Genomic DNA, 14,574 nt, shown 5'->3' with positions numbered 1-14,574 from the left:
CTGTCATTCACAATGTAGTATTTCAGGATAGAATTTGAAATTGACTTTTTGACTATGAATGCAACATCCTTCTATTTTTTCATCCCCTGAATAGTATACCATTTGAGCATCTGGTTCAAAGTGACCATAGCTGGTCCACTGCATTTCACTAATTCCTAGTATGTTGATGATTCCATTTTATTTTTTTTTACTTTTTGAAATTTTACTGTGTGTGTGTACTATCAAATTGGATCTGACTGGTACAGGAGAAGATTGTCCCTCCTTCTCCAGCACAGCATCTCGTGGATTTGAACCACACACCTCTGGGATTGCAGTGCTGCTTCCTGCCACTAGGCCACCCACGCTCCCTTGTGTTCCATTTTATTTTTAACAATTTCCAGTTTTCCAACATTCAAGCTACAAACATACCATGTACCAATTGTTAAATGATGCTTGTTATTGATTTTCCTCAACTGACTTCAGATCTGGGCTCTACCACTACACTACTATACCTGTACTCTTTGTTTAACGTTCACAGTCTGGCTTAATCAGGGAGCTCCACTGAACCACGATGAGAAACCCTTTTGGAATTTGACACACCAGTGGCAAAGATTTTAGTATCACAGCAACCCCAACAGTACAGCAAACTGACGGTCAAGTGCTGCACCACTTAGAACGTTCTCTCCAAACACAGTATCAGGTCTTGGGTCAACCAACTTTTAAATACAAGGCCTGCCCGCCGGATCCTGTTTGCCTACACAAGAGGCTTCCCACTCAAGCTGATTGTAAATGAGGTCAGATATAGTTACCAGCTTACACGTGATTGCTAACACAATTAGAAACACCCAAACAGCTTAACGTTGGATTTCAAGTAAATCACAAACACCCACCAGGATCCATCTTTGCCAAACTAAATTTAGAAGAGGCCGTGGCACCAAATATATTATTGCTGATGTCAGATGGATCCTGGCTGAAAGTAAAGAATACCAGAAGAATGTCTTTGTGCTTTATTGACTATGCAAAGGTGTTTGACTGTGTGGATCATGACAAGTTGCGGCTGACATTGAGAAGAATGGGAATCCCAGAGCATTTGGTTTTGCTCATGAGGAACCTATACCTGGTTCAGGAGGCTGTTGTGCAGACGGAGCAGGGGAGCACTGCATGGTTTGGAATTAGGAAGGGAGTGTGTCAGGGATGTATTCTATCTCCATGTGAGAAGCTGGACTCTGTGAGGAGGAGTGTGGCATCAGGATTGGAGGGAGACTTATCAATAACCTGAATTATGCAGCTGACACAACCTTACTTGAACATGAAGAGGACTTAAAGCACTTGTTGCAGAAGATCAGGAATGCAACCTTCAGTATGTATTGCATCTCACTATCAAGAAAACAAAGATTCTTACCACTGGACCAATAAGCAGTGTCATGATGTATGGAGAGGAGATTGAAACTGTCAGCAGCTTCCTCTTGCTTGGATCCACAATTAACACCTTTGGTACGAGCAGTCAGGAAATAAGGAGACGCATTGCATTGGGACAGTCTGCAGTTAGGGACCTTTACAAATTATTCAGAAGGACTGATGCCAGTTTGAGGACTAAGGTGCATCTGATTCAGGCCATAGTTTTTCCAGTTACTAGCTATGCATCTGAGACCTGGACAATGAATAAGGATGACAGAAAAATAATTGGTGCCTTTGAGCTGTGGTGTTGGAGAAGAGCACTGAACGTTACACGAACCCCCAGGAGAATGAACAGATAGTTTTGGAGGTGGCGCGGGAGTACTTTTTTGAGGCAAGAATGATGCGGGTTCTCCTCACATACTGTGGACATATTGCTAAGAGGTGCTATACCTTGGCGAGTGGCATGATGTTGGGAAGGATGGAGGGTCAGCGAAGGAGAGGAAGACCCTCAACCAGGTGGATTGACACGGTGACTGCTGCAATGGGCTCTTGTGTGTCAGGAAGTGTGAGGATGGTGCAGGACAGGACTGGGTTCAGATCTTTTGTTCATAGGGTCGCTATGAGTCATACTGGACTCGACAGCACCTAACAGCAACAACAACATGGAATTTCTGTGTTCAGCTTTTTGAGGAAGCGCCAAACTGCCTTCAAGAGTGGACATACCATTGAAATAGTTTATTTTGCCTCTTGTAGACTTGTTTTCCATTTTTTTCGGTCGCAGTTTGAACTTGCATGGGAAGAGCTGATGTCTGTTACACATCAAGCTGATGTCCTTGCTTGACTGCTGTTACTCAGCTGTCCACCATCGTTCCTCAGATGCAGTCAGTCTCATTCCTGGTCCATGTGGATAGTCACCATTTCTTTTTTTAAAAGGCCATTTTTTAAATTACTTACTATGCATCAGAAAGCTGGACAATTGATGCCTTTGAGCTGTGGTGCTGGAGAAGAGTACTTAGTATACCATGGACTGCTAGGAGAGCAAACAGGTTCACCCTAGAGAAGGTAAAACCAGGCTGCTCCTTGGAGGCAAGGATTCTGAAGCTTCGTCTGACATACTTTGGGCTTGCTACAAGGTGGGACCAGTTCTTGGTGAGGGACATCATGGTTGGGAGGTGGAGGGACAGCATAGGAGCGGAAGAGTCTCGGGCCCATGGGCCAGACCTCAGGGACGAAGCTTCTCCAGATTCTTGTATCTGCAGAGGTTGCAAGACTGGACATTGACAGGGAGGGATAGTTTCTGGCACCAGTCCAAAGACTCAAAGAAGTGATAAGGCAGGTGCAGGATCCAGACTGAGCAGTATGCAGGTAAACTTTGTCAGACTCCCTTGTATATTTAATGCAGCCTCCCCCCTCCCCACATGTAATTATCTTTCAGCTGATTGGCTGCTTATAACATCTAATAGGGATGACTGCATCATTACTACCAATTCAGAAAACCGCAGCCAACAGGGTTGACATACAGTATAACCGTCACGGCCACTAATGTTGTATGTGAGACTTCCTCTCAGGTACTTTAGAAATATCAGGCCAGCGTCTGCAGAAGGAGCTCATACCTGGTAAAGTAGTGAGTGGGCGGCAAAAATGAAGGACATCCACAAAGGGGTGAATTGTCGCAGTGCCTGCAGCACTGAGCACAGGCCCAGCAGCAGGGCCAGGCATTGTCTGCTGTGCTGTACATGGGGCCACTGTCCTTAGGAGCTGACCTAACAGTCCCTATAACAATGACTATCAAAGGTAGATCTTCACACACACAGGTATGAAGTCTAGAGGAGGAGAGTTTGAAACTGAGCCTTCTGGTGGTATAATTTTCACACATTTTAAGTCACATTTATGATGCCATTAATTACAAATGATGGCTTGCTAAGCACAGCAGGCGTGGTGTGTTGTGGCCGTGTCCTTGTGTCCCTGAAGGACGACATTCAGCTCAGCTGTCTTGTTGCTGCTCCTGTCCTCTTTCCCAGATGACTGCTGACCAGGAAGGATGAGTGTGGGTCACCGGAGCTCCCCTTTCTCCCAGTGGACAGATGGAGGGGAGCAGCACTCACCAAGTCCCCCACCAGGCTGCTGATGACCTAGATGATGGTACTGGGACCTTGAAGGCCAAGCCTGCCTCCTCGTCCCAGGACACACACATAGTGGCCACCAGGAAGATTATGGTCTCTCCCTTGACTGTGTTGGACTTGAGTCACAGTGGCCTGTGCCACTTAGATGAGGTCTGCAGAGTGCCCCGCCTGAAGGTAAGTGGCCAGCTGCTGTGGAAGAGAATGACACTGGACCCCAGACCAGCATTCAGGCTTCTCTTTAGGAGAGAGGATGCTGGGAGCTTCTCCACACGGAGAGAAAAAGAGGTACTTAAAAAGCTGTGGGAGGAGATTCGGAGTCAGAGTCTTGCTAGGAAGAGTATGGTGTGCGCCAGGCCTGTCGGGTGCCGCCCTAGTGGCCTCACCTGGCTCTAAGCCCACTGGACACATGACAGAAGCAGTGTGTCCCCAGGCATCACTGTTGTCTTAGGGAGCTGTTTCCGGACATGTCAGGCTTTGGAATTGAGGCAGAGTGACAAGCACTCTTGGTGATTCTCACTCCCTGCAGCAACTATACCTTCAGAAGAACTCCCTTTCTGTGATTCCCAATGACTTCTTCCAGTCACTGCCCAACCTGACGTGGCTGGACCTCCGCTTCAACAGGATCCGAGCTCTGCCTTCAGGGATTGGCTCACACAGGTGAGCTTTATGCTGACATTTCCAGCCTTATGGGGTCTTGGGTAATGTTGTTCACTTAAAATACACAGAATGTCTGTTTGGTTTTTGTATTTGTTGGGGGGTTTTTGGTGCAGCTTTTCATGATAGACTTTGGTTTTTTTTCTTTTTAGTATTGGAGAGGGACATCATGGGAGGGTGGAAGGACAGAGAAAGGGACACCCTCGATGACACGGATTGATTGATTGGCAGGGGTAAAGAGGATAGGTGTGTCAGAGACAGTTAAGTTGGCACAGGATAGAGCAGGGTTCAAGGCTGTTTTACATAGGGTTGCTGTGAGCTGCAAGTGTCTAGAGAGCACATAACAAACCAATATTTTACATTGGTTTGCATACAAAACTTATATACACTGTTTCGTTTATGTACATTGTGTTTCACACATTCCTTCATTCACATTGTGTTTCATAGGGATTTATACACGTTGTATTTGATAATCCCCATTAGTCTGTGCTTCATGATTGAATGTTGACTTCAGAATAGAAGCATGTCTTTTCAGAGCTAGCCAGAGCCGCCAGCAGTGGTACATCCGGACACTTGCCCTGAGGACCCGAGCGTGTCTTGTTTCCTGGTGAATATTGTGACCTTTGTCTGATGGGGGATCTTGAAACCCCAGGGCAAGGAGTATGTGATTCCTGCCTGAGCTGTGGTTGTTCTCAGCTCCCTGTCCAGGAATGTACACCAGCCCAGGCTCCACAGTGCATCCCCCCCCGTCCTTCCTTCCTGGGTGCCCAGCCTGACCTCTGCCAGCAGCCAGGGGCCTCTTACCTTTGGGAACCTTGTGCATCTGGCATCATGGAGCTGTGGTCCCTGAGCCCATAGCCTTTGTTCCAGAAATGACTGCCCACTACTGCTCCTGATAACATTCCAGACCCCTCTCTGAAGCTCCATCTAAGATCACTGTCCTGCTGGAAGAATGGGACTGGGCTGACCACTGCTTGTTTTCAGCTGGCCCCATTCTCAGAGCCGAGGCCCGGCCTCCAGGGAGCTCAGCCGCCTTCCTCCCATTCTCAGAGCTGAGGCCTGGCCTCCAGGGAGGTCAGCCGCCTTCCTTACTCCTGGAGTTATGCAGAAGCTTGGGAGACTGAGCCTTGCCTTGTGACGGAGTCAGCCAACGAGTCGAGCATCTAAGAGTGTGAGAACACCGAGTGGGGATTCTCTAAGAGGATTCCATCCTGTCCCCACTCCTCCACCATGTCCCAGTGCACACAGGGTGCTGACTTCATGGGGTGATTGCTCTAGGGCCTCAGGAACCTGGCCCACATTCTCCAGAACAAGAACAGCTTTCATAGCTTTGTAAAAGCCTGGTTGGCTCAGCCAATGCTGTTGACTCCCGTGATGTGTTGGCACTGAGCCCAGGCAAATATAAGTGAAGGTCTTGCCTTCAGGAAGATGCATTCAGTGGGAGACAGAGACAGACAGGGCAGTGTTGGCTACCAAGAACAGTGTCAATTTGACCACCTTAGATATGTAGGTCAGGAAAGGTCTGACAACCCAGAGACCGAGCCTGAGGTGGAAGGAGGACCTTCATGGTGAGTCATTGGAGGAGTGTCATTCCAGGTGGGCTCTATGGTGGGCATAGGCTGGGCAAGAGTGCGGCCAGTGTGACTTACCCACAGGTAGGTGAAGGCAATGGCAAGAGTGACCCCACAGGAGAGCAGGCGGAGCTCATGGGCCTGGGCTCAAACTTTGGATCTTTTGAACAAGATGGGAAGTCGCAAGGTTTTGTGTGGAATGTGATGGCATTACTGTAAGGACCCTGTAGGGGCAGTGTTGAGACCACCAAGGAGACCACTGTGGTGGGTGGATGAGAGGAGAGGGCTCAAGCTGATAGTAGAATGTGGGGTCAGAGAGGTATCCACGGGGGCTCCTCCGTTTAGTAGTACATCTCTGTCCTTTGAGAGTCAAAGTGGCTATTCCAAAGCATCAAGGCATCTCTTGGGAACACAGTGCAAGTCACCTGCCTTGGGCTTTGTGACAGCCGAGAAGACAGTGCTCGTGGGCTCTAGCCAGGTACCAGCTGGTGGTGGGGTAGGAAGCTGGGCAGCACTGACCTAGAACCTCCATGCCCCTTAGAGCTGCACCCTAGGCCTTGTGAGTTCTGAGCTTGATGTCCCAGGCAGAGTAAGAAGGCTCACTTCTTCTCAAGGTCTGTGTTTAGGACAATGATGTATTTTTTGTCCATAAGTTGTGTTAGATTTAACATCCAGTTCTGGGGAGTAATTACTGCTCAGAGGGTAAAAATAAACCACAGTCCTGTAAGTATTCCACCTTTTTCTAAATAAGCACAGTTATCAAATATGGGAATTCTTTGACTTTGCCATTCAAAGCCAGATGCTTAATGAGGTTTAGGATAAAATTTTGCATGTGATTTATAACCCATTATATCATTAAATTGGATCAGCTTGCTAAAGAGCTAGAACATGTCAGTTAAGAATTTTAAGTAATTATGGGCCTTAATCTTAAAAAAGCAGAATTAGAACAATGACAGTTAATATTCTTCCCTTTCTCAGTGTCTAGGATGTGCATATTTGCCAGCAGAAAGATTTTTAAAAATGTTTATCAGTTCATAGACAAGCAAATCAAATTTTTATGTAAAAGTTTATATGTCCCATTGAAAATCAGTGAAATGAAAATTACAGTTTTTATAAGGAGTTAGCATAAATGTAAAGTTGCAGTGTGCCCAGAAATCTGTTACTGTATGGGAAGGTGAAAAAAATCTCCTATGTAATTTCATGTCAATAATTGATAAACATTTCTTCCTTCCTCCATCCTTCTCTTTGATATATTTTGTGCTAGATTTTAGAAGAAATTAAAAGCAGCAAAATATATAGCCTTTGTCTTCAATAATTTTACAATCTTAATTGAGATGTGAATTCTCTCTCTCTCTCTCTCTCTCACACACACACACACACACACACTCCTTCTCCCTCCCTCCCTCCCTCCTTCCCTCCCTCTCCCTCCCCCTCCCTCCCTCCCTCCCTCCCTCTCTCTCTCTCTCTCTCTCTCTCTCTCAATGCCTGGGTCGCCCTATAGAGGACCTAACCCTAAGAGAAGAATGAGAAACCAGAGAATCCCTATAAACAAATGCAGAAAAAACATACCAGAGTTTCTGATAGACATGCTGAAGAACATTTGTTCCTGGTTGATAGATGTAACACGGGCTCTGTGGTCACATACCCTCAGGAAACACGGCCTCAGAATCCTTTACCTGGACTGTCCAGGTGGGGTGAAATATACTCGTGGTAGACGTCTCCCAGACATTTTTAACCATCAAGAACCTTGACAGAGTATCTTTAGAAACTGGGATTCCTTCAAAACATGCCAGGAACCCCAAGTGGCTGGTTAGGAGACACTACACCAGACGGGGGTTTCTTAGCAGGGCCTGTTTTACCTCCAGGACACTATGGCAGTGTCTGAAGATACATGGCTGGCACACCTGGAAAAATGTTGCTGGTGTTTAGTGAGTGGAAGTAGGTGCTGCTGAGTACCTTAAAATTCCCGGGGTGAACTCCCCACAGCTTTTATTATCTGGGCCCAAAAGGTCATTGAGGCTGAGATGGAAGAATTGTTTCTTAGATCATCCAAATTAAAGCCATGCTTTGCTAGTGGCATTCGACATTGTGTGTGTGTCTCTATATCTAGAAATGTATATGTATGTATAGGTGTACTAATATAAATATGTATGGCTCTGGTAAATCTTCCCCTTTAAAGAGAATAAAAAGGAAAACAATTTACAGTATACTTAAGAGTGATCATTTAATTATCTGCTTTCAAAATTATGGTTTTGTTTTATTTTAAAGGCATTTGAAAACTTTGCTTCTAGAAAGAAATCCTATTAAAATGTTACCTATAGAATTGGGTGAGTATACAACAATAAAATAAAGGATGATTTTTAAATGCTGAGATAAGTAACTAGAACCTGAGCTGGAAATATAAGGTATAACACAGAAATGTGGGCTGATATTTAAAATCAAGAGCTATTACTATTTTAAACATGAGTTGGAATCCACTGAATGACAATAGGTTTAAGGAAGAATGTCAGTTAAGAGCCTTGTACCCAAAACACATTTAAGGAAGATTAACATTGCCCATGTCCTTGCAGGCCTTGGATGAATAGTAAAACTGGTCCAAATCCCAGTTGGTCATGATGTAAAATTTGTTTTTGCCTATTTCTGGATTTAGTTGCTAATTTGTCTTTTTCAGTTTACATCCTTGCTATTGATCTGGTTTTCAAGTTTGCTAATTAGTCTTCTGCAGATTTCAGATACAGTGTTGATAGTGGTGCTGTGAGCTGTCGTCAGCTTGACAGGACCAGCCACCACCAATCCCAGTCCTCTGTTAGATGCCTCTGGTGACTTTTTATTTCAGCTTCTATACCTTCCAACTAGCATTTCCTTTTGTTCTTTTTCTATAATTGCTATTCTTTACTGATATTCTTTGGTTGGCATGACATTATCATCATCCTTTGCTTTTTTAATCATGGTTTCATTTTGTTCTGTGAGCATATTTATAAGGGTGGTCTTGGAATATTTCCTTCAAATGAATCTGACATTTGGTCTCTCTCATGGTCAGTTCCCATTGCAGGATAGCCAGACTATTCTTTTCTATTTCTGTACTGCCCTGTAATTTTTTTTCTTGGACATTTTAGATAATATGAAAACTTTGGCCACAAATCTCACCTTTCTCCCTGGGGCTTATTCTTTGCTTATTTGTTTTTAGTGTCTGAATTGTTTTAGGGATGCCTTACACACACACACGCACACACGCACGTGCGCACGCACCCGAAGCCTCTGGCTCCTCTGTGAGAAGCCTCTGGTATGCCCACAGTCAGCAGGATGGCAGTGGCCCCCTGACCACACCCTGCAGTCAAACACCACTGTTTGTCAGCTGATTGTTTAGTTGTTTTCAGCTGTGTCCAGGAACATATTTTGCTCTACAAAATAATCCAATAAAATTGTGACCCTTTGATGAGATAGTTTAAGTTCCCAGCTTGGTATTTGTTCTGATCCCAGGAGGACTCTTTCCAGAGTAATTTACTGCCTCATGCTTCTACAAACTGGCCTACAGTCTACACTATCCTGCACGTTGCCAATTTGGCTCCAACCTAGCAGCCCTGTAGGACAAAGAACCGCCCATAGGGTTTCTGAGGCTGTAAACCTTCATGGGGAGAGTCTTTTTGATCTTTCTCCTGAAGTTTGGCTGGTGAGTTTGAACCACCAACCTTTCCTTTTAGTTAGCTGATGAATTCTTTAACCAGTCACTAGACTTTTCTTCTAAGCTATGTTGTTACTAAATCCACACGTCTCCCAGTTGCTTTTCACCATAATCCTCTCACTGTTCTTGAGAATACCCTGTAACCTAGCTCTCCAGGGTTTTCATTATTTCTTGTGTCAGCTGTACCTGCATGGCTCTCTGCTGTTCTGTTCGGTGGAGTGATTCATTGCAGTGGTCACACATAGATCACAATCATAGTCACAGTCTGGAGGTCTCTTAGGAAAATAAGAAGTTGCCGCTTTGGGTCAGGATCTCTTTATCAGCTGGGACCGTTTCCAACCAGGACGGTTCCTCAGCTGTGCCTGTGGACAGTGCCTTTTGTCTGGGTCCCAGGGTCCTATTCTGGCAGGTGTTATAACTCCTTTAGGTGCCCCAGCAAGTGCCTGCAGGTGTCCACTCCTCCAGCACTCCTGCCCGAGGGCATTAAGCTCTCTTCCTGGGTGGGCTGGCAGGCTCACAGCAGCTGCTCTCTCTGTGTGTGGCATCCCCACCACAGCCATTGCCAGGCTCGTAACTGCTGCTGCCTGTGTCTTCTACTGGGCTTTGCAGTGCTTGCTGCCATGTCCTGCCATCCTGATCCGTCTTCAGTGTAGGGACCCCAAGTCCAGAGGATGTGTTCTGCTCCAGATTCTTCCTGATGTTCTGCTTGAGCCTCCATGGAATTGACCCTTAGATAAGCCCAGCAGGAAGGCAAACAAATCAGGCTGCTAGCTGGACGCCATCGTTCCTGTGGGCTGGGTTTTCAGGCCATGATGTGCATAGTGTTTTAGTTAAGTAATGTGGCTGTGACAGAGATAGCACAAGTAGATGGCTTAACAAACATACTTATTCTCCTGTGGTTTGGGAGGCTAGAAGTCCAAGTTCAGGAGAAAGGCTTAGGAGGAAGCCTACTTTTGCTTGTGGAGGGAAGTCCCCGTTTCCTTCAGCATCTTGTAGGTCCAGTATCCCCTGTGCCCTGACCTTCCCTGGTGTCAAGGAGCTGTGTCACACAGGGACCCAGGTCCAAAGAGATGCACGACACTCCTGCTGACTCCTTCATGGTGGTCCTAATGGCAGCCCCATCTCAATTGCTTTCTTCTGATTTTATCTCTGGCAAGCGCAAAGGTACTCTGGACCACACCCTAGGGGAGTTCCCCTTACATCCAGTTAGAAGTATGTTGGAATTAGGGAGTGCTGGTCCTCCTGCAGTGCTTTGGTTTATGAGATCATAAGGCATCATTACATAGTTTCCAGTTACATCCTTGCATACATGCATAATGGATACATTTGATAGTTCAATCCATGATATACAATAAAGGCAAAGGGCCATAAAATAGGCCAACCATGGGGCAACTGCAGTCCAACCAGTCATTTTTAGGCAGATTTGTAATACAAGCCCAGAAAACTCATTATTGTTGAATCGGACTCTCCGGAGGGTTTCCAGAGGCCACGGATCCCTCTTTATCTGAGGAGCTGTGAGTAGATCGGACACACCAGAGAGGGGCCATCTTTGGCTCCCTCCAGACTGCACCATCAGAGCTCCCTCAAAGCCAGAGAAGACTTTATAAAGAGGAGGCCCGTCACACTGCAGACACGTAGGCTGGAGTCTCTCATGCTCTGCTGCAGGTGCAGTCGTTCTCTTGGGAAGAGCTGTGGAGCCAGCTAAACCTCCTGATGCCCAAGGCCCCAGTGTTGTCAGGGGCCAGCCTCGCAGGCTGTCAGAAGCTTCAAGCAGGTGGTTACGGGGGGCCAGTGCTGGGAAAGGTGAATATAAATCGAGGAAGACTCTCAATGAGATGGATTAACAGATACATTGAAAGTAAACAATGGGCTTCAGTGTATCAGAGATGATGAGGACGGCACAGGACAGGGCAAGGTTCCGACTGTTGTTTGTGGGGTCACTGAGTCCTAGCTGACTTGATTGCACCCAATAACAATGACAAGAACAAGGGAGTTTCAAACTGAGTACCAGTATTATATAAGTGAGATGTTGTCTGTAGACTTTTGTAAATGCTTTAAAAAAGTTAGATTAAGGAAATCTTGCACATTTGTTGAGAATTATCATGAATGACTGCTGGGTTCTATCAAATTCTTTTATTGTTTTTATTAAAATACTTCCCCCTTTTTGTTTGTATTGTAATGATTTTATTTAATTGATTTCTTAATGTTAAAATCATCATTTATTCCTAGAATAAGCCTCATTTTGTCATGGTGTATGATTGTTTTTATATGTTGCTGTGTTCAGTTTATCAGTATTTTGTTAAGGACTCTGGCACTTACTTTCATGAAGAAATTGATCTGTAGGATTTTTTTTAAAGTAGTTCCCCCCCTTTGATATCCAAGTAATACTAGCCTCATAGAATAAGTTGGGAAGAGTTCTCTTCACTGAATTTTTAGTTTGTGTATAATTTATATATTCTTTACTTTATTAAATATTTGATAGAGTTTAACAGGGGAGCTTCCTGAACTTGAAATTTTTATGAGAGGGATTTTGAATTACTGATTCATTTTATATTCTAAATTGCTATGTTGTTGTTGTTGTTATGTGCCATTAAGTCGTTTGTGACTCATAGCGACCCTATGTACAACAGCCCTAAACCTTGCTCTATCCTGTGCCAATCGTACTGCCTCTGACACACCCATCCCGATTACCCCAGTCACCGAATCGATCCATCTCATAGAGGGTCTTCCCCTCTTGCATCGTTCCTCCACCCTCCCAAGCATGATGTCCCTCTCCAAGGACCTGTCCCTCCTTGCAACATGCCCAAAGTATGTCAGACGAAGCCCCAGAATCCTTGCCTCCAAGGAGTTGCTTGGTTTAACCCTCTCCAGGATGAATCTGTTTGTTTTCTTAGCAGTCCATGGTACATTCAATACTCTCCTCCAGCACCACAGCTCAAAGGCATCAATTCTCCTTCTGTCCTCCCTAGTCATTGTCCAACTCTCTGATGCATAACAAGTGATTGCAAAGACCATGGCCTGTATCAGGCGCACCTTAATCTCCAGAGAAACACCGTTGCTCTTGAGTACTTTAGAGAGGTCCCTAACAGCAGACTTCTCCATCACAATACATTTTTTTATTTCCTGACTGCTGGTGCCAAGAGTGTTGACCGTGGAGCTGAGCAAAATGAAGCTGTGAACAATCTCAATCTCTTCGCCATCCATCCTGATGCTACCAATTGGTCCAGTGGTGAGAATCTTTGTCTTGACATTGAGCCTCAGTCCATACTGAAGGCTGCAGTCCTTGACCCTTTGCAGCAAGTGCATGAGGTCCTTCTCAGTTTCAGTAAGCAGGGTTGTGTCATCTGCATAACGCAGATTCTTAATAGATCTTCCACCAATCCATCAATTGCTATAGAGTCAGATAATATATTTCCACTTTTTTAAAAATTTTTTTATTATTTATGTGTATACCGTCAAACCGGATCTGACTGGTACAGGAGGAGATTGTTCCTCCTTCTCCAGCAGAGCATCTGGTGATTCAAACCACATGCCTCTGGGATTGCAGTGCAGCTTCTTGCCACTAGGCCACCAGAGCTCCCTATATTTCCACTTTTTAAGCCTTGGCACATCATACTTCAGCTGTCTTCTAAGCTTTTTAAGGATGGTACTGCTTGATAGAGGACTCTCTGTTGACAGGATGGTTTCAGGTTTTCATTCCCCCCTCCACACACACACACAGCACTTTGACAGAGTTGCCATTCCATTGTCTTCTGACTATCATTGTTCTAGATGGAAAGTCAGTCTTAAATTGTATTGTTTCTTTCTACATCACAAATTAATAGCTTTTGTTTGCTACTTTTTATTCTCTATTTTTTCCCTTTCTTTCAGTGGCTTGACTATGATGTATCTAAATGTGAGTTTAAGTATCCTACTTGGGCCTTGTTGAACTTCTTACATGTGTAGGTTAATATTTATCATCAAATTTAGAACACTTTTGTAATTTTTTTCTGTTCCATTTTCTCCTTTAAGACTCTCAGTACATATAGATTGGCATATTCTTGGTTATTTCACAGAGCTCTGGAGTTCTTTTCCTCTGCTCTCCAGGTTGCGTGATTTTCTGTTGTTGATTGATTCTCCTGCCATATCATATCTAATACTATACTAAACTATACTATACTATTATACTACTGAGGCCACCATCAAGAGGATTTTCTCTTTTTTTTATGTTTGTACTGTCAAATTGGATCTGACTGGTACAGGAGGTGATTGTTCCTACTCCTTCAGCAGAGCATCTGGTGGATTTGAACCGCGCACCTCTGGGATGAGGATTTTCTCTTTGTCATTATCATTTTTGGCTTTAGAATTGCTGTTTAGGTTTTTAAAAATAATAGTTTCCTTTTTTACTAGCATTCCATATTTGTTCAATTCTTTTTATAATATTTGCTTCAGTTATTTAAAAAACTTTTTCTTCAATCCCATCCCTCAGGGTTTTGACTAGTAAATCCAACCCTGGGCCCACTCAGAAATGCCTGCTGATTGGGGTTTCTTTCTTCTAGAGGAAGGATTTGGAACTAGTTTGAAACAGTTCAGTCATGGCTAATGGAATTAAGGGCAGGTTACAGGGTACACAGCATCCAAATCTGTTGCAGATCAGATTTTGACCTGAGTGGGAAAGAGCAGCAACGCCCTGCTCACGGAGGCGGCCGACCCTGCTGCTTTGAATGTATTTGTGGCAGAGTCGGCCCCCACCTTTGAGTGTGGCACCACTGCCTGCTTCCTCCTTGGGTCCAAATCTGTTATAGGAGGGAGTTGAGTGTTACAGAATACATGCACCACCCTTATTTCCGTCAACCATGACCAAACCAATTAGGGCCTGTTTGAATAGAAATGACATTTTAATTTTTTTTTTTTTTGTTTTTTTTATTTTGGGTGGAAAACTAGGCATTTGGATAACATAACTTTGTGTTCTAAATGTATATGTAATGGCTGCTGCTGCTTTTATTTGTTTACTTGCTTTATTTTAAAAATGTGATGTTTCATAACTAGCCTGGCCTTTATTTTCAGACTCTATCTGCTTTGTGGAATTTTCAAAAGCATGTTTCAGGCATCTGTTGTATTATTTCCCCAAAAAAATACTCAGTAAGCATTCTGAAATTTGCCAGCTGTGATCACCTCTGTACTGTTT

The 14,574-nt window shown here is 44.5% G+C and overlaps 1 protein-coding gene across 1 annotated transcript in view; it reads left to right on the top strand.

Annotated features, from left to right (window-relative positions):
• The first annotated feature begins 3,461 nt into the window (after positions 1–3,461).
• The window catches only part of LRRC27 (leucine rich repeat containing 27), a 29,196-nt gene continuing 18,083 nt past the window's right edge, over positions 3,462–14,574 (top strand). Inside the window, exons 1-3 of the mRNA XM_006880121.1 lie at positions 3,462–3,674; positions 4,027–4,157; positions 7,994–8,052. Coding sequence (XP_006880183.1) covers positions 3,462–3,674; positions 4,027–4,157; positions 7,994–8,052 — 403 coding nt within the window. The remainder of the gene's footprint in view (positions 3,675–4,026; positions 4,158–7,993; positions 8,053–14,574) is intronic.

The sequence above is a fragment of the Elephantulus edwardii genome, unplaced genomic scaffold (assembly GCF_000299155.1).
Source record: "Elephantulus edwardii isolate Elephantulus edwardi_28Jun2011 unplaced genomic scaffold, EleEdw1.0 scaffold00006, whole genome shotgun sequence".
NCBI lineage: Eukaryota > Metazoa > Chordata > Mammalia > Macroscelidea > Macroscelididae > Elephantulus > Elephantulus edwardii.
The sequence above is the reverse complement of the archived record's forward strand: the minus strand, read 5'-3'. Positions and strand labels throughout refer to the sequence as shown.